Source organism: Cyrtonyx montezumae, unplaced genomic scaffold (genome assembly GCF_038088225.1).
Source record: "Cyrtonyx montezumae isolate F1298 unplaced genomic scaffold, pur_monq_1.0 scaffold_29, whole genome shotgun sequence".
NCBI classification, from domain to species: domain Eukaryota; kingdom Metazoa; phylum Chordata; class Aves; order Galliformes; family Odontophoridae; genus Cyrtonyx; species Cyrtonyx montezumae.
Window position 1 is genome coordinate 93,536 of NW_027072033.1, and position 19,156 is coordinate 112,691.

At 40.0% G+C, this 19,156-nt stretch overlaps 1 protein-coding gene across 6 annotated transcripts in view; it reads right to left on the reverse strand.

The window, feature by feature from the left end:
- Window positions 1-6,414: 6,414 nt before the first annotated feature.
- The window catches only part of CDC14B (cell division cycle 14B), a 51,925-nt gene continuing 39,183 nt past the window's right edge, over window positions 6,415-19,156 (reverse strand). For 3 of the 6 annotated variants that reach the window (XM_065740591.1, XM_065740587.1, XM_065740590.1), the window contains 2 exons: window positions 12,214-12,330; window positions 6,415-7,908 (listed from right to left, as the gene is read on the reverse strand). In XM_065740591.1, the coding sequence (XP_065596663.1) occupies window positions 7,869-7,908; window positions 12,214-12,330 (157 nt within the window). In that variant the 3' untranslated portion in view covers window positions 6,415-7,868. Of the gene's footprint in view, window positions 7,909-12,213; window positions 12,331-19,156 lie in introns of those variants that run through there. The other 3 variants (XM_065740585.1, XM_065740588.1, XM_065740586.1) reach the window with 3 other exon arrangements.

Below are 19,156 nucleotides of genomic sequence, written 5' to 3' on the forward strand. Positions count from 1 at the left end.
CCAGTAAAGAGCCTAAGGAGGCTGTGCTGGAGAAAGGGGTGAGGCAGATGTCTCAGCTGAAGTGCATCTATACCAATGCACACAGCATGGGCAATAAACAAGAGGAGCTTGAAGCCATTGTGAGGCAGGCTAACTATGACCTTGTGGCTATTACAGAAACATGGTGGGACCTCTCCCACGACTGGAGTACTGGGATTGATGGCTACAAGCTCTTCAGAAGGGATAGACAGGGAAGAAAGGGTGGTGGCATAGTTCTCTATATCAAAGAGTGTTTTGATGTTGAAGAGCTTGAGGTTGGAAATGACGAAGTAGAGTCCCTGTGGATAAGGATCAGGGGGATAGTCTTTGGGAGTGACATCGTGGTGGGGGCCTGTTATAGACCGCCTATTCAGGATGAAGAAATAGACGAGGTGTTCTATAAACAACTCGTAGATGTTGCACGATGGCCAGCACTCGTTCTCATGGAGGACTTCAACTTCCCTGACATATGCTGGAAATATAATACTGTGCAGAGGAAGCAGTCCTTGAGATTTCTAGAATGTGTGGGTGATTGCTTCCTGACACAGCTGGTGCAAGAGCCTACCAGGGGAGATGCCTTGCTTGACTTACTTTTCACTAACAGGGAAGGACTAGTAGGAGATGTGAAGGTTGGAGATTGTCTTGGCCAGAGTGACCATGAAATGGTGGAGTTTGCTATTCTTGGTGACATCAAGAGGGTGACGAGCAAAACTGCTACCTTGGACTTCCGGAGGGCAGACTTTGACCTGTTCAGGATGCTTGTTGCAAGGGTCCCTTGGGACTTGCTCCTGAAGGGTAAAGGGGTCCAGGAAGCCTGGATGCTCCTCAAGATGGAAATCTTAAAGGCACAGGAGCAGGCTGTCCCGGAGTTCCGTAAGTCGAGCCGGAGGAGAAAAAGACCAGTGTGGATGAACCGGGATCTTTTGTTGAGACTCCGAGAGAAAAAGAGAGTCTATGTCCTCTGGAAGATGGGACAGACTACTTGGAGTGACTACAGAGAACTGGCCAAGATTTGCAGGCAGAAAGTTAGAAATGCTAAAGCCCAGCTTGAACTTAGACTGGCTACTGCTGTAAAGGAGAACAGGAAACCCTTTTACAAATATATTAACAGCAAGAGAAAAACTAAGGAAAATTTCTCTCCTTTACTTGACAAAGCAGGGGATGTAACCACAGATGATAAGGAAAAGGCTGAGGTTCTCAATGCCTTCTTCACATCTGTCTTTAATAGACAGAACAGTTATCCTCAGGGTACTTGCCCTCACCTGGAAGTCCGGGACGGGGTGCATAATGCACCCCCTGTGATCCAAGCAGAGACGGTCAGAGATCTGCTCCTCCATCTGAACTGCCACAAGTCCATGGGGCCAGATGGGATCCACCCAAGGGTGCTGAGGGAGCTGGCAGAGGTGATTGCCGAGCCACTTTCTGCCATCTATCAGAATTCCTGGTAATCTGGAGAGGTCCCACAAGATTGGAGGCTTGCCAGTGTGACTCCTATCTACAAGAAAGGCCGTAAGGAAGACCCGGGGAACTACAGGCCTGTCAGCCTGACCTCGGTATCAGGGAAAGTTATGGAGCAGATGATCTTGAGGGAAATCACACGACATGTGCATGGCAACCAAGGGATCAGACCCAGCCAGCATGGGTTCACAAAGGGCAGGTCGTGCTTGTCCAACCTCATTTCCTTCTATGACTAGGTGACCAGACTGGTAGATGAGGGAAAGGCTGTTGATGTAGTCTACCTGGACTTCAGCAAGGCCTTTGACACGGTCTCCCACAGTATTCTCCTGAGGAAACTGGCAGTCCGTGGTGTGGACAGGTTCACTCTTCTCTGGGTGGAGAACTGGCTGGAGGGCCGTGCCCAGAGGGTAGTGGTTAATGGAGTTAAGTCCAGCTGGCGTCCTGTTACGAGTGGTGTCCCCCAAGGGTCAGTTTTGGGGCCCATCTTGTTTAATATCTTTATTGATGACCTAGATGAGGGAATTGAGTGTACCCTCAGTAAGTTTGCAGATGACACCAAGTTGGGAGGATGTGTCAAACTGCCTGAGGGTAGGGAGGCCCTTCAGAGGGATTTGGATAGGCTGAACAGCTGGGCTGAGCTCAATGGGATGAAGTTCAATAAGACCAAGTGCCGGGTCCTGCACTTTGGCCATAATAACCCCATGCAATGCTATAGGCTTGGGGCAGAATGGTTTGAAGAATGTAGAGAGGAAAAGGACCTGGGGGTGTTGGTTGATGCTCGGCTCAACATGAGCCGGCAGTGTGCCCAGGTGGCCAAGAAGGCCAACAGCATCCTGGCCTGTATTAGAAATAGTGTAGCCAGCAGGAGCAGGGAGGTGATCATCCCCCTGTGCTCAGCTCTGGTGCGGCTGCACCTCGAGTACTGTGTTCAGTTTTGGGCCCCTCACTACAAGAAGGACATTGAGGCCCTGGAGCGTGTTCAGAGAAGGGCAACAAAACTGGTGAGGGGTCTGGAGCACAAGTCTTATGAGGAGCGGCTGAGGGAGCTGGGATTGTTTAGTCTGGAGAAGAGGAGGCTCAGAGGAGACCTTATTGCACTCTACCACTTCCTGAAGGGGGGTTGTGGTGAGGAGGGGGTGGGCCTCTTCTCCCTGATAAATAACGACAGGACGAGAGGGAATGGCCACAAGTTGCGCCGGGGAAGATTTAGATTAGACCTGAGGAAGCATTTCTTTTCTGAAAGAGTGGTCAGGCACTGGAATGGCCTGCCTAGGGAGGTGGTTGAGGCACCATCCCTAGCGCTGTTCAAGAAGCGTTTAGATGAGGTGCTAAGGGATTTGATTTAGTAGTTGGGTAGGGATAGTGATAGGAGGATGGTTGGACTAGATGATCTTGTAGGTCCTTTCCAACCTTATGAACCTATGAACCTAAGTGTTTCTGTTTTTGCTAAGCCCAGACTTGAATATTTCTAAAGGCAGCACATCACTTTTGCTGCAGTATTTATTATCTGCTCCTACATTGCCTAAGTAGAACCTATAAAGGAAGCTGAAGCATGCCAAATCATCGAAGTTAAGCAAGCTTCAGAAATACTGTGAACAGATTATTCTTGCAGTTCACAACAGTCAAAATTTTAGCCTGGGTCACTGTTCAGCTGTTCTCTGTATTGTGTTTTATTCCTCTGCCCTTCCCTGTCCAGCGCTGCTACTGTGCTTCCATGTCTACATTGGGATTAGCAGTGTTTTGCTGTGGTGGTCCCATCCAAACAGACATTATCCAGGCAGAGCCTTTTGTTCACTCTTCAGCAGGGAGCTTGCAAAGGAAGATGTGGTTTAAACACTGATACAGTTTCAGAAAGGGCCACCTTACTGCTGATGAACACAATTTCCAAGCGAATATGGACGTCTCTTTCTGGAGCAAGTGAGGGTTTCCTCATCGTCAGATAGGCTCGGCCCAAGGTGCACATGCATTGCCTTTTCTTAAATATGTAAGGTAGAAATAAATACAGAAGTGGAGAGTATGTACCCTTCCCTTCCCCTCCCCTCCCCTCCCCTCCCCTCCCCTCCCCTCCCCTCCCCTCCCCTCCCCTCCCCTCCCCTCCCCTCCCCTCCCCTCCCCTCCCCTCCCCTCCCCTCCCCTCCCCTCCCCTCCCCTCCCCTCCCCTCCCCTCCCCTCCCCTCCCCTCCCCTCCCCTCCCCTTCCTGAACCCTCATAACTTCAGTAAAAATAAACATTTCTAAACATTTCTGTTTTGAGAAATCTTTGATGTTTGCAGTCAAGGTATATATGGTAATATGATATTTCGTATTATATTGATTAAAAAATAAATAGAGTGCTACACAATCATGCAGAAAGACGAATTATCTAAGAAGCCAGTTGTTCTGGTTTAACCATGATCATTTTTGCTGTGTAGATGTGTCCCAACCATCCCATTTGAGTCCAATTATCTTCTGAAGTCAGTCCCCTCTAAAAACAGAGCTGAAAATTGTTTTTAAAATGCAGTATTTTGAAAGATTTGTGCTTCTTAACTAAAACTTCCTAGGCAAGTGAGATTCTTCCATAATTTCTAAGAGCACAAAGTGATCAGAACCATACAAATATGATCTTGTTCCTTTAGAATGCTGGAAATAGAAGGGAAGACACAAACTTCTGATTATTATTTTTAATTTTACATAATTAATGTTTACAATTCTCACTATTCAATATTTTGTATAAAACCAAATACAATATGCACTATTTTCAAATGAGACACAAATGCATATTGAGCTATTTGATATTACAAGATAATATGAAGCTTTATCTTAAAAATACCTCCAGCAAAATAAACTCCCATTCTGTCAATCCAAGTTAAAAAAATATGATTAGAAATATACAATTTAAAAATAATCAGGATGAACAGTACTGATTAGTCGAAGACTTCTAGATCTTGATAGTCTATACACGAGTTTACACAAGACAGTCTGCAAACTATTAATATAAAAACTGCAGTGCAACAAATTGGTGACTGTAACTTTTTTCCTTCCCTCCCCGCCCCCCCCCCCCCCATTTTAATGCAGAAGTCTCTACAAACATTTTTCTTTGTTGTTATTTTTCTTTTTAAAGCAGCACTTCTGTTGTCCTGGGGCAAAAGGACATGGTCTGATACAACCTTTATTACCATACTGATGCTGTAATGGGAGCTAGCAATCTGACCTAAGACACCACAGCTTTTGAATATGTCACATACTTTTGAATAAGAGATCATGGAAGAATCCATCTCTCATGCTGAAAGAGTGGAAAGAATTTTTAAGTTTAAGCAAACCTCCTAGTTGGTAACAGCAGAAATAACTTTCTTCAGCCGCTCCATTCCACTGCTGTCATACACATGCTCCTTTTTGGCACACAGTACTTCACATTTCAAAACAGATTTGGAAAGCAAGGACTCCCTCACCTGTGGCTACTACTCTTTATAATTGTACTTAAGACAGCTTTGGTATGGTGCAATACAGATACAAGACACTAAAAACTTGGACAGACAAAGCAATACAATTAGATGAGAACACAATGAGGTAATGGGTTAATTCACCATGTGAATTAAGACTGCTTGGAGAGTTCTCACATTAAAGTCCAACACTGATACTTTGGTTGTTTCTCAGCAAGATAACTCAGTGTTGAATGGGGTCTGAAACATATTCACGTCAGTTTTGTTTGAGCTTGAGTTGCCCTGTGGTGTGCCAATTTAAGCAAAGTTACTTCTGATTAACCTCTAAGTCCTAATCACTTTGCTTGGAAATTCCAACTGAGAATTCAGAAGGGCCGTGAAACAGGCTGATAAATTTTAGATGAATAAGTTCAGCTAAGAGAAGGGTAAGGCCAAAAACAATAAGTAAATCTTTTCTGTTTTTCTGTTTTATCCTTTCCCTTCTGCCTGTTATAAAATTTTCAAGATGAGAATTTTCTTCAAAAATAAAGAGATACACCCCCTGCTGCAGTTCTGACAAAGGAACTAAAAAATTTAAAAAAATAAAAAAAAATATATATATATTACAAAAAAAAAAAAAAGAATTCTGGCTGCTTTTTTTTTTTTTTTTTTTGTGGTGGTTTTCACTCTGAAGAGAATGGAAGAGATGGTGAAGATTAAGTGGAAAAAAAAACAAATAAAAAAAAGACAAAATTAAGATATAAGCCTCAGTGCTCTCTGTCGTGCACCACACAAACCTTTCCTATTTTCTTTCTGTTCATATTTGCAAATAATGCTGTCACCATACATTTTACATCATGTCTCCTCTCCAAGTCACAATGCTCTTTGGCCACAAAAACGTTCTCAAGCCTATGGGTGGTTATTCACAGTGGCACTGAGAAACCACTAACAGAACACTTCCCTTCATTTGAAGAGAAGTCTTTCTCCATAGGAAGAAAATTGCAAATTTAATCTGTACCTTCTTAATGCTTAAGTTACTCTGCTGCTAAAATTCCCTGCCAAAAATGACTTGGAGGTAGTGGTGGGTAGCAAGCTGAACATGAGCCCTTGCAGCCCAGGTGGCCAACTGTAGCCAAACTGCACTGAAAGGAGCTTGGCCAGCAGGTTGAAGGAGGCAATCCTGTCTCTCTACTCTCTGCTGGAGAGACCTCACCTGGAGCCCTCATCCAGATGCAATGATCTCAGTACAGGAAATACCCAGACCTACTGGAACATGTCCAGAGAAGGGCCACAAAAGTGATCCAATGGATTGACACCTTGCTTACAGTGTCTTACGGGAAGCTTTAGACAAGAAAGAAGCTTTTTAGTAGGATCTGTGGTGACAGGACAAGAGGAAATGGTTTCAAACTTAAAGAGGGGAGATTTAGGTTGGATATACAGAAAAATTTACAGAGAGGGTGATGTGGCACTATAACAGGTTGCCCTAAGATATGCTGGATGCCCCATTCCTGGAGACATTAAATGCCAGGCTGGACCAAGCTCTGAGCAACATGACCTAGCAGTGGATGTCCCTGTCCACTGCCAGGGAGTTGGACTATATTACCTTTAAAGGCCCATTCCAACTATAAGGATTCAATGATTCAATGATTCCAAGATCACTCCTTTATTCTGTAAGAGTTACAAAATGAAGAGAGAATTGTATTCTATCTAAGGCTATGTGGTAGCAGTTCTCATTTGAGGGAAATGCAGCTATAAACTTCCAGGAAGAAAGGATGCCTCACTTCAAAGCAAACCGTTGAGACATATTTCATAATGTGAATGCAGTAGGGAAATAAACATTGCCAGTGTTAGAAGATAGCCTTGTCGTGGATAAATATTTCAGATTGCTCTACAAATTTCATTGCTTTTAACTGACAGGTAAGCTGTAGTTTTTTAATAATTGTAATCAGATGTTACCAACCGTATCTGCCCCTGAGTTCCATTATCAATTTCAGTTGCACAGGAAGCTTAGTTTTCCTTTCTTTTTTTTCCCTTTTTGTTTTTTTTCAGACGTGCTGCACTCACTAAGTATTTTCAAGCAAAAAACAACAAAACAAACAAAAACAAAAAAACCACAAACAAACAAACAAAAAAAACCCCAGTAACATTCATAAGTTATTTAATGTACCAATAATACCTGGAAAAACGCCTTAACTTTCTGATATGGTAATCTAAAGGTTCATCTAAATGACTTGAAGTTATAAAAAGAAAGAGTAATGACATTTCACTGTTTTAAATGTTTTCCTCCCTCTTAGAATCATACATACCAGATTTAATGCAATTACAAATAGGTAAAAGAGCCAGTGGTTGTGAACAACTGAAAATCTATCACTGTCAAAAAACATGATAATTGTGGGTTTTTTTTTCAAAATAAAAAAAAAAAACAATCACCATCTTTGAAAATAAAGCACTCTTTGGTGGACAATAGTTATTTTGTGTTCTCAACACTGGGACTTCATTAAAAAAAGTCATATAAAATAAGAAAGAATAACCAATTAACACAAGAGAGTACCAAACCTATAAGTAAAAAGTCTCTGTGGTTAAGTTTCAGTCTCAAGTGGAGACCTGAACCCAGTCTGAATGAATAACACAGATTTATATATTAAAAACTCCCACCATTTTTTAACTTCTGGTGGTCAGCAGCTGTTAAGTGATTGCCATCACATTTTATACACATGCATCATATATACTAGAGAGCCCTCTTTATAATAGAGAGCTCAAGTATTTACACCCGAGTCTGAATTTACAGACTTTGTTGGTTTTGTTAGAGGAAGCATTAACAATTAAGAAATTGTCTACCAAACACACTGACAGTTCTATTCTACGAGTATGAAGAAATTTCTTCTGTCAAAATGGAGCCAAAGACATCTTCCTAGATATGAAATCAAGTGTCTTTGAGTTGTATCCCCTTCATTTCTGGATATCCCCTTTCAACTCTGCTTGCTGATTAGAAATTTTAGCGCAATACTGTTCTAGTTCTTGTGATGGACTGGCTGCTGAAATAAAACATATTTAAGGAAAAAAATTTAAATGCGTACTCAAAAAGTTATTTGAAGCAAACATTGTTGGCAAGATAAAACAACCAAACTGTATTTCAAAGAAAGAAATGGGATAAAAGTCATGGCATTTAAAAACAGCAATATCAGTTGTAAAGAAAGCAAAGACCAGTGTGCTTGCAGACAATACGAAGAAAGGCTCAGCTTCATACAAAAAAAGCAACATAAGATTAAAAGTACCATCATTTCATTAAGTACAATTGCTGTAAAGTATTCATTTTCCCTCTCTCCCTCTAAAGTATCAGACTTGCAGGAAAAGTAGAAAGATTAGTAAAGAAACATTAATATTTTTTAAGCTAGACTTAGATTAAACAGATAAGCTCTGAAATGCTGCAGGCAATTTTCAGTGTATGAACAAGAGTGCAGATGGCTCCTTTTACAATTTCCAATAAAGTAAAAGCACATGAGATTGTAAAAGCATAATCCTCTCTTGTTAAAAGATGATCTATATCACGGTTTTCATACATTTTCTCCTGACCTCCCAGTTTTGTTTCTTTTTCTGTAATAACTTGATCTCTATTTTCTCTTTAAGCAGCCCTACCTACCAAAATTCTTTGGCCATTCAAGATTTCACTTTTAACCAACTACTAGTTATATATGTAATCCTAAATCCGTAATGTGATAAAACAGAGAAAACTATTTCATTTGGGGCTTACTATATTTCATTTATTCTGGGAATTTTTGAAGTATTGGTATGTTGGCCAGAATGCACAGGGTTTTTACCATGTTATGAACACAACTTTGCTATGCATTTCTGCTAGTCCAGCTGTCTGTCAAAGGAGAATGCTATTCCAGTCCTTCCCGTACTCTGGGATCAAGCCTAGACCATGATTATTTATGTTAAGAGTTAAGATTTTAACATTCTTCTTCCATCTCACTCACCTTTCAGCTGATATAACATACTGTTCCATCTACTAAAAGTGATTTAATAGCAAGAAAGCAAGGACAGAAAAAGGAGAGGAAAATGACCTGTCTATCCTTCAAAGGATCTGGTATATACATCCTGTTAAGATTCAAACACAGACACACTTTGTTCCCAGTAACTCGGAAATGTACACAGGATACATCCTCAAAGGAGAAAAAGATTAGAACAAGGACACCCACAGAAAAAGGCTATGGAGAATGCTTTAATCATGTAATCATGTCTTGCAGTTACACAACACAAGAGCTAACGTATTAAGTCCTCCAGTACTGGTCCTTTGTAGATGGCAGCTGACATCTCAAGACATTCCACAAAGGAAATGCAATGAACATTATGAGCAATATACTGAAGTTCTCTAAGAGTAGGATATTTTAACTGCATATTTTGGCTGCAGTATCAGTCTAAGGACATTTATATGACAGTGTCCAGCAGTCTCAAGGATGAAATGGTAAACTCAGATCTGGTGATAATGCTGCATTATGATGGGACAAAAATATGATTCATCCACAGTAAAAATTAACTAAAATGACCTGGAGTATCAACTAAGAAGTTTTGTATAAAAATAGTGCAAGATGTTTCTACTGGAATACAACAGTCAGCCAAGACAAGGAAAGAATAAAGGTCCACATTAATGTCAGAAGTTCCAAGAGAGCAACAGGGTCTTGACAAGGATTGATGTTGTTTAGGATATGGACTCAATTTGTTGACAGTAATTATTTTTCTCTGCATTGTGTACTGTAAGGTAATACAAACTTCACAGACTTCACCTGGATCCTGGCAATACTTATCAGTACAAGCTGGAGGATTTAAGGATAGAATGCAATCCCATTGAAAAGGTCTTGGAGGTACTGGTGGATGGGAAGCTGGACATGAGCCAGCAGTGTGCCCTCACAGCCCAGAAAGCCAAACATATCCTGGGCTGCATCAAAAGAAATGTGTCCAACAGGTCGAGGGAGGTGATTGTGCCCCTATACTCTGCACTGGTGAAACCCACTGGAGCACTGTTCCCAGACGTGGAGTTCTCAGTACAGAACAGACATGGCTGAGTACATCCACAGGAGGGCCACAACAAGTATCCAAGGCATGGAACACCTCCCCTACAAGGACAGACAGAGAGCTGGGGCTGTTTGACATGGAGTTGTTGGAGCAAGTCTAGAGGAGGACCACAAAGATGAATAGGGGGCTGAAGCACCTCCGTTATGTGGGACAGGCTGAGAAAGCTGGGGTTCTTCAGCCTGGAGAAGAGAAGGCTTTGAGAAGATGTTATAACAGCCCTCCAGTTTCTGAAGGGGATCTACAGGAAAGCTGGAGAGGGACTTTTTGCAAAGGCAGGTAGCAACGGGACAATGGGAAATGGCTTTAAACCAGAAAAGGGTAGACTCAGACTAGATATAGGAAGGAATTCTTTACTGTGATGGTGGTGAGACACTGGAACAAGTAGCCCAGTGAGGCTGCTATTGCCCCCTCCCTCAAAGCATTCCAGACAAGGCTGGATGGGGCTTTGAGCAACCTGTTCTAGAGGGAGATGTCCCTACCTATAACTAGGGAACGTAACTAGATGATCTTAATGGTCCCTTCCAACTCAAACCACTCTATAATTCTACAATTCTGTAACTCAACCCAGAGAAAAGAAGGTTTCAGGGAGACCAGACAACAGCCTTATAGTATCTACAGGGGGTATACAAGAAAGAAGTGGACAGACTTTTTAGTGGGGTCTGTTCTGATCAGCAAGGGAAAATGGTTGTAAATTAAAGGAGGGAAGATTTAGATTGGATATAAGGAAGGAGTTTTTTACAATAAGGTTGGTGACACACCAATCCTTGCTCCTCTGAGTCATACATCTTTCAATACATGTATAGCATTTCTTTCAAAATAACTGAAATCTTCCTTGCTCTCCAGTTTAGGGATGCTGTTTTCTCCTACAGATAGGTAGTCTTATTTCTCACAACATAAACATCTACTTAGAGGTGTGTTTTCCAGGAAATGAATATGTCTGTTCAATTACACATACAGTTCATCTACATCTATGAAGACTTGCAAGTAGCTTAAAACTCAGAAATAAAAACAGCTGTGGGAATCCCATCAGTCTATCTGGAGCAAAACTGACATGGTGAAAATAATGTAGAATGGAGTTTCTCAGTAAAACTCTGAGAAAGGCCTGAGGATTGAAAATGAAGTATTTTTCCATGTGTTGTTACAGGAATCAAAATATAATTCATAAAATTCATATAAGCTGCTGAAGAAAATTCTAACTAGCACATTCCTGCAGACTGCTATTAATTAGACTATTTCCTTTGTCCAGTAGAGCAGATTTTCCATAATGTCTGTTGCCTTCAAAAAAGGATGAGGTTGTGGAAACAAAAGCTATGTGGGGAAGAAAAACTGCACAAAACCTTGGAATTTTCAGCAAAACTTATTAAGAGAGCCACATAATTAGAGTTTGTGGGCTTTTTTTTCTTCTACTTTTCGTTGCTGTTATTTGCCACCTTTTTCACTTCCCAACAAATAAATATATATGTCTTCATCACCTGGTACATACATTCAAAAGTTGTTCCTTATGAGCCTAAGACAGGTTCATTTGCAGCCACAGAATATTACCTGAATATTCTATCAGAATATTATACCTATTCTATCAGAATACTATACCTGAATATACTCTAAAGCTCATCTTTGATAATGTCCTGAGAGCTACTGCAGAGAGACACAAACACATGTGCGTGCAGAAGGAACACATGAGTACTGTGGCCATACTCTTCTGCATCAAAAGACACTCTTGAATACACTCATCCAAATTTGAAATTTCCTTAAGCTTTGCAGAACAAGATCAGACCAGATTATCAAAGATACTCTCATTATGGAATCTCATACCAGCATACATATAACATTTTATACACTTCACCTACACACTGCTGGATTTGCCCAACTACTGCATTTCAGTTTTCCACAACAAACTGACTTAACATGCTATATCTAACTTTTAATGCTGGAAACAACTTTTCCTCTCTTACTCCAGATTAGGTTTGGTAGTTACAAATTATTTTTTTTATAACAGAATCCTTCACCTCCAGTAGTTCTTACTCACATTAGGAATAAGAACATAAAATTCCAAAACTTGAAGGACTCAGCAGTATAAACCAATAACATAAGATTTAAAGTTCTGGATATTCTCAATACATAACACAAGACATAAAACTGCTTCTCATTTCTCATTCTTAGGAGGAGAATTACATTGTGGCAAAAAGCCTCTAACAGTAATGGACACACCAGCTCAAAAGTATTTGTCTACCAACAGTTACTGGATCTTTAAAGAGGGTAACTCTCACCTTTTTACACTTTTGTTTCTTGCTGCAGACCTGGTTGTTCTTTTAGTAATGTTTGTACTGTCAGAAATGCTAGGTTCAGAGGTTTTATTTTTCTGAACACTGGACTGCAGAAATACTCTGAAAAGAGTAGGAAAAAGAAGAGATTATATAACCTGAAAGTTCCTAGGAAAACACTGAAAATAGGATATTACACTTTCAGCAGATCTAACAAGTATCAGTGGGCCTTTCATTCTGAAAAGCAAACTCTTCCACCTAAAAATCAGCCTCCTCTTCACAATGTTATAATTATGGCAATTCAGGCCTGTTTTATTAGGCATACATGTGCCTTTTTGTGTGATTATTTTTTTAATTATTCACTTATTTATTTTTTAACACGCAAAGAAAAGAATAAATAATGGTTTGGAGTTCTTTTTTTTTTTTTTTTTAAGAATGAAAAGAAAGCTAACTATAGTATTACATGTTCTGCAACAAGAGAAAAAATGAAGACCAAAACTGAAGTAGGCAACAAAACCAGATGTTATTCCAGTTTGGTATAAAAAGAACTGGAAAACAAAACAACAGAAAAATCAAGTAATTCAATGAGTCGCAATATCATGCAGTTAACCATGAGTTATTCTCTTTAGATACAGTTGCCTGGGGAAGAAAAAATAAAAATAATTAAAAAAAAAAAGCTAGCATTCTGATATTACAGGTAATAAGCAAACCATACTCAAATGCTGAATGTGTTCAGCAGCCTCTCCTGAAGACTCAAGGCAGAAAAATCCTAGTGTTGCTCATAGCATCAGCACCAGTAACATAACTGTGAAATGCAAATATTTTTTTTAGCCGTCATGCAGCTTGCTTGTAGGGAAACCACATTCTCAGTATTCCTGAATACTTGTAGTAAAATTATGATTCTATGGAAAAAAAAGACTCCTCACATATATCAATAGTCTACACATACATATTTAGTCAACATTTAATTGGTCTATTTTCTAGTCATTCCAACTGTGCAAGTTTCTAATTATATAAATATGCATTATTTTAGAGATTAATGTAACTTCAGGATACATTCTTTTTTTCTTCTGTGACTATGAGCATTTCAGTTCTCAGGCTTCACTGAGTTCATCTCTGTTAGTAGACTGTATTAGATTGGCAACCAAAGCTTCATTAAATTATATAAACTGCTACCTGGTTGTTTAATATACTGAAAACCTGCTTTTTAATAATCCTATATATAAACATAAAACAGGTTCTGGAGCAAAAGTAAGCAGGTATTAATGGGAGAAAATATATATGAGTATTTTTGCAATCACACAACATACTTACCTGTCAAGAGCAATTACTCAAAATATGAATAGAAAAAAAAAACCCTATATATTTTTACTGTTTTATATGGAACTTGATACTAGAACTGGAATGCACAAATGTAATTTAGAGAATACAGTTTCATCTAAAATCAATTCTGCAGTATATTTCTCCATTTTAGAGTAGTAAAAATGACCAGCAACCTTGTTGTAACCAAAGTTAATGCTTCTATATCGTTTGGTAAATGATTATGTAATACACTAAAGTTTGTGTATTTTTAATTTCTATATGACCAAGGCTATTCTAATATTTTACACGTGCAAAAGCAAGCACTTTGATTTGCAAAAGTCCAAACCTGCAATACTGCAACAACAAGGACTATTAAAATGCAACACTAATTCCACTGTAAGCACTACACATTCAAAGTCAGAGGAACCAGATACATGAGAGGCTGAAAACAAAACATAAATGCCTTCAAAAGCATATCATGTTGCAGCAGACAACACAAGTTCTTCCACCAAAAATCTGTTTTCCTTGCATGCCAATGGTGAAAAGGTTCAAAATATTAAATTTAACTTTATAATTTCTATTGTCTGAAATATATGAAATATATTACAATTCCAGTAAGTTCTAATACTACAACTTACCATTCTCTTTACAGCGTAGTTGTTGTACCACGTGAATCAATTTGTAACACTGCACTTGAATGAAAATTTGCAAATGATGCCAGTGGTGAAAAGAAGTCAACATTACAATCTTTCATCTGTACCACTAGTGATTTCCAGGACTGAATTAACAGGTACAAAGCCTTAGTCTCCTGACTTCATCACTTAAACGTGACTGAATCGTGGCACATGCTGATTAATTAGCGCTTATGCAGACAGACACATGTAAAAAATGTGTCTTCTCCATAAACTTTTGCATAAATTGTCTCTTCACATATAACGAACAGAATACAAAGCAAAAATTTGAAAAAATGAAAAAAAAAGAAAAAATGAAAAATTTGAACTAAAAGAAAGCAAAAATTACTGGAACATTATTTAATCATTACCTCTTTCATATAGGTGTTTTTTTTTTTTCCAGACACCAAAAGTTCAGAAGAGAAGCCAGTATATATGGCTTAAACCTGTATAATCCTCTAAATATGAATTAAAATGCTGTGAAGCAACAAGATAATCATCTTTCATGGACACTTCAGTGCTCACCTTTTTGATATATCATAAGTAAGTCAGTAAAAAATTGAAATCCCTATTAACAAAGCATTTGCTAAATGATCAGACAAACATGTTTAAATCAGACTAAAACTTCAGTCTTTGAAGACTTAAGAGTACCCCAAGGAAAACAGACAAATTCCCTTTTGCACCACTGCCTGACACGGTGTTACAGCTAAGCACTCACTGCTGTCTTGAGACCCAGCCCTCAGCTTAGGAGCTGCATTACCTTAAATGTACAGAATTTTGATTTAATATGTGATCAGACTGGCAGCCTCACTTGAGAACATGTTTCATAGGTATGTTTTACAAAAATCATGAAATGATTCTCAGGACATCTATTTACTGCTTGGTAACTATTCACAAGAAATAGCATGTCATGTTGTACAGCTCAACAGCTAACTTACAGAAATACAAGAAGAAAATGCATCTGATGTACAAAATGTTCTCCTCTCAGTGAAACATGGCTTTTTAAAAAAGAAAAATCCTGAAGATACACTACAAGATGCTTTAACTGCCACAGTACTAAAATATGTATGCTATGAATTTTTCATTCCCATTAGCATCACTTGCTAATTCTGAATCTAATACACCCTCTAACATGATAAAATTTGCATGCCACTTCTCCTTAAGCTAATTTATTGGCCTTCAAACAAATAAAAACTTGCCTAAGTGGAATAGTGTTGGGTTGATAGCACCAACTTCCAAATAGTTCACAGCTTTATCATTTAAATTGGAGGAGGGGGCTAGGGGACACACAACAACATGGCACAAAAGCCTAATCCCAAAACCCAGGCCAAACACTGGAAAATCTGAGCAACATTAATGCACGCAAAAAGCTTTTATAAACTATAACTGATTACAGCACCCTAAGGAGGGATGAAGTTGTCACGCTCCAGTATAAAGGAGGGAGACAAGGTTCTTGCTTGGACATGTTCCAACATGTTCATCAGCAAACTTCGATGCAATGGTATAAAATATTAGTCTCTTACACCACCCTATGACTCAAAGGTTGCTTAAAAACTGGACACTGGTGATCCATGATGGTGATAAAAAGACAGGAAGCAGAAGGGTAAAGGAGGGAGGGGGCAGGAAATAAAATGTTTCATATAATTGTTACAAAAGTTTTTTGTTTGCTTTTTTTTTTAATCCTTGGTTAGAAGTGTTGCCCTGATATGTTTCACTTCTTCATCAGCAGAGGTAGTTGTAAAGTACATAGAAGATATTACACATTGTATTAGTTGAATAAAACATTCCATCATACAAGGAACAAACATAAGAGTTGCAATAGTGCACAATATATAGAATAAAATATGTTTTACCCATGGGCCACCTGGGAGCCAGGAGAACAGGTCAAGGTCTGGGTTTTTCCAAATTTGGACAGGAACATGTGCTATCTTTCGTATACCTTTGGCAATTTGTTTGACATCTTTCCCATTATCATCAATCTTTAGACAACAAGCTGAATCATTTAATTTGCCACAGACACCCCCTTCTTCAGCTAGCAGGTAGTCCAGAACAATGTGATGTTGGAGTATTGCCACCCACATCTGTGAGGCTTGATCTGCAAGGAGATCAAGGGCATAACATCTGGTGGATCTCTCCAACATAACATACCCCAGTCCAGTTTACAGGTAGTTGTTTATATGCATAATGAAAACAAATAAAAAAATGTCCCTTCAGTGCTAGTCGTGAGCTTCCTAATATCCACCTTTCACCCCCTGCTTACTTGAGAGGTGAAGGAATTAAGTTTCCCTATGCCTCTGGTAGCTTTTCTGGTGCTGGAGAGGCACTAGGACCTAGGGTTTTGCTTTCCTCAAATCTAGTTGGCCATCCAGTTACCAGCATCTTGAGCCTATCTGTTGTCAGTCCATCCATCAAATTTCGTGGAATGCCCTTTTTCCAGCCCAGAGTCCAAAGACCATTATGTTTATGATCAATGATTCGCCTACCTGTTCTTAGTGGGCATGAAACCTTTTCAGTTCCATTAAGCTTTGAGCTAGGTGGCCTGAGGGCAAGTCTGGCTGCTGCAAGCCTTACTCCCCTTGGCTCAAATTTTTTGTTGGAAGAAGTCACCTGCCCATATTTTCTTCCATAGTTAATTAACTCTTGGGCAACCTCCCCCCATGTCCATCCTTTGCATCCTGACTGCGGATGATTAGAGGTTGCAGTTCCTTCTAATACTGCCCAGGTTGTTTCTTCCTGAGACATAGCCTGTATCTTTCCTTGCAATTATATGCCTATGGGTTTCAGTGATTCTGGAAGCCCCCTGATTAGAGGGGTCATTCTCTCAGGATCAACAGGCAACATCATGGGAGATTCATGGTGTAACTGCAGCTTCCAGTCATACATCGTTTGGAGACAGGCAGCCTTCTGAACATTCTCTACTAGCTGATCAGCAGTTCCAGTAATGGCAAGGGGGTCTCCCCTTTCTAGAGGATGAAGACCACCTGCCCAATAGGCAGCTCTCTGTGTAAGGGACCAAGGAGCACGATTGTTACCAGTAGTTAAAAATACTCCTGGTCCCCAACAGCCTTCAGCCTCTTTTTTGGTTAAAAGTATCTGATCTCTACCTGTGAGGCTGACCCTCCATATGTACTCTGTTTCTGATTCTTTAGGAGAGTGGACAAAATCTCTTTTCAATTTTGCTAGCTCAGTAGTAGAGAAAGGGATTTCTTTAATGTTAATTTGAGGATCTAAATCCTCGCTATTATCGTATGAATACTCAGTTTTTATTAAAGGACGCAACCGAGCTGGGGAGGCTTCTAACTTGTCTACACTTGCCTTTATACCTTGCAATTCCTCCCTTGGATAAGTTTTATCTTGAGGAGCACTAGTACCACTGGCATACTTACCCTTTAAAACTTCCCTTAAAGCTATTTGCAACAGATCAGAATTATGTTTTTCTACTTGCTCTTCTAGGTTTACAATTTGATTTTGAAGAGCTTTTATCAATTCCTGACTTACTTTAACTGATTCATGCAATGCTTGTAAAGCTTGGCTCTCTGTTTTAAGCTGCTGGTCGTGGAATTCTACAGCTGCAACCAAAGCAGAGCCCAACACTGCACAAATAAATGCCTTCCCTTTTCCAGCTCGGGTACAGGCATTCTTTTGCAGAACACTAATACTGTCAGAGACGCTCTGCACGTTATACCAGTTCTGCCATGCCCAGTCTACTCCTGTTAATGAGGGTCTAGCACCATGCTTTTCCAAAAGTTGAAATAATACATTTTCACTACTCATTGTGGCACTGTCACTTATTTTCTTAATACCCAGATCAGGTCTACACTGAGGGAGAAAGGAGGTATTCAAAAGCGTAACTAACACCTCACCCCCACCCAGGGAGGTACAACACACCTAATAAGCAAATGTAAATACTGTCCCAATCACTCCTTCCTTTTGCTGAGAGGAGCACACAAAAAGACAAAAGCTAAAAACAACACCTTCTAAGGTAAATAAACTTCCTGGAGAGGTACACAGTTCCTCACTTCCCCAAGAGGTGCACATGTAAAAGGTTCAGTTTTCAGAGGTCTTCCCGAGGAGGCATACATGTATTAGACAAATGATAATAGTCAAAAATTATTTCATAAGTCCTCAAGAGATATACACATAAACAGTAAAGTTTCAGAATTTGGAGCAGTCTTCCTGGAGAAGTGCTCACATCTAAGTTTTCAAAAATATCGCTCCTTGCATCTCCAGGAGGTGCACAGAGGAAAAGGTTCAAATTTCACACTTAAGATATCAGACTCAGTATTCAGAGTGATCTTCTCAGAGAGGTACACACAATTAAATAAAAATATATCACTCCTCACAACTCCAAGAGGCACACACAGAAAAAGGGTTCAAACTATATCTGGAAGGACAACACTCTCACGAAGGATATCCTGCCGACTATGCCAATAAAAATGTCACGCTCCAATATAAAGGAGGGAGACAAGGTTCTTAGATTATGTGTATACCCGTCGTGAAACAACGGTTCAAAAGTTTGTCCGACCAGTTTATTACCAATACTGACCAGGGAGATGGGGAAGGCGGACACTGTTACCAATAAGGGTGATGGGGAAGGGAAGGCGATAGGCAAGATAGGATAGAAGCAAGGATTTGTACAACGCAGGGAAAGTCACCAGCCAGGATCCTAGGGGCAGTCCGGTTGCAAGCGGCTCCGACGGTCCGAGGCAGAAGAGCAGGGGCGGCAGAAGCGGGGAGAACAGCAGCTGTCCTGGAGAAGCAGCATCGGGTCAGCATAGGAACAGCGTCAGCCAGCACCGGAGAAGCAGCAGCGAACAGTGATCAGCTCGTGAGGGTTCAGATGGTAGAACACATCGAAGGTGCAGCAAGGTCCAGGAGAAAGCAGCATGTCTCAGGCAGCAGGCCCAGGAGGGAGTTCAGCAGCAGGGATCAGCTCATGAGGTTTCTGACAGAAGAGCACCCCAATCTCATGGTGG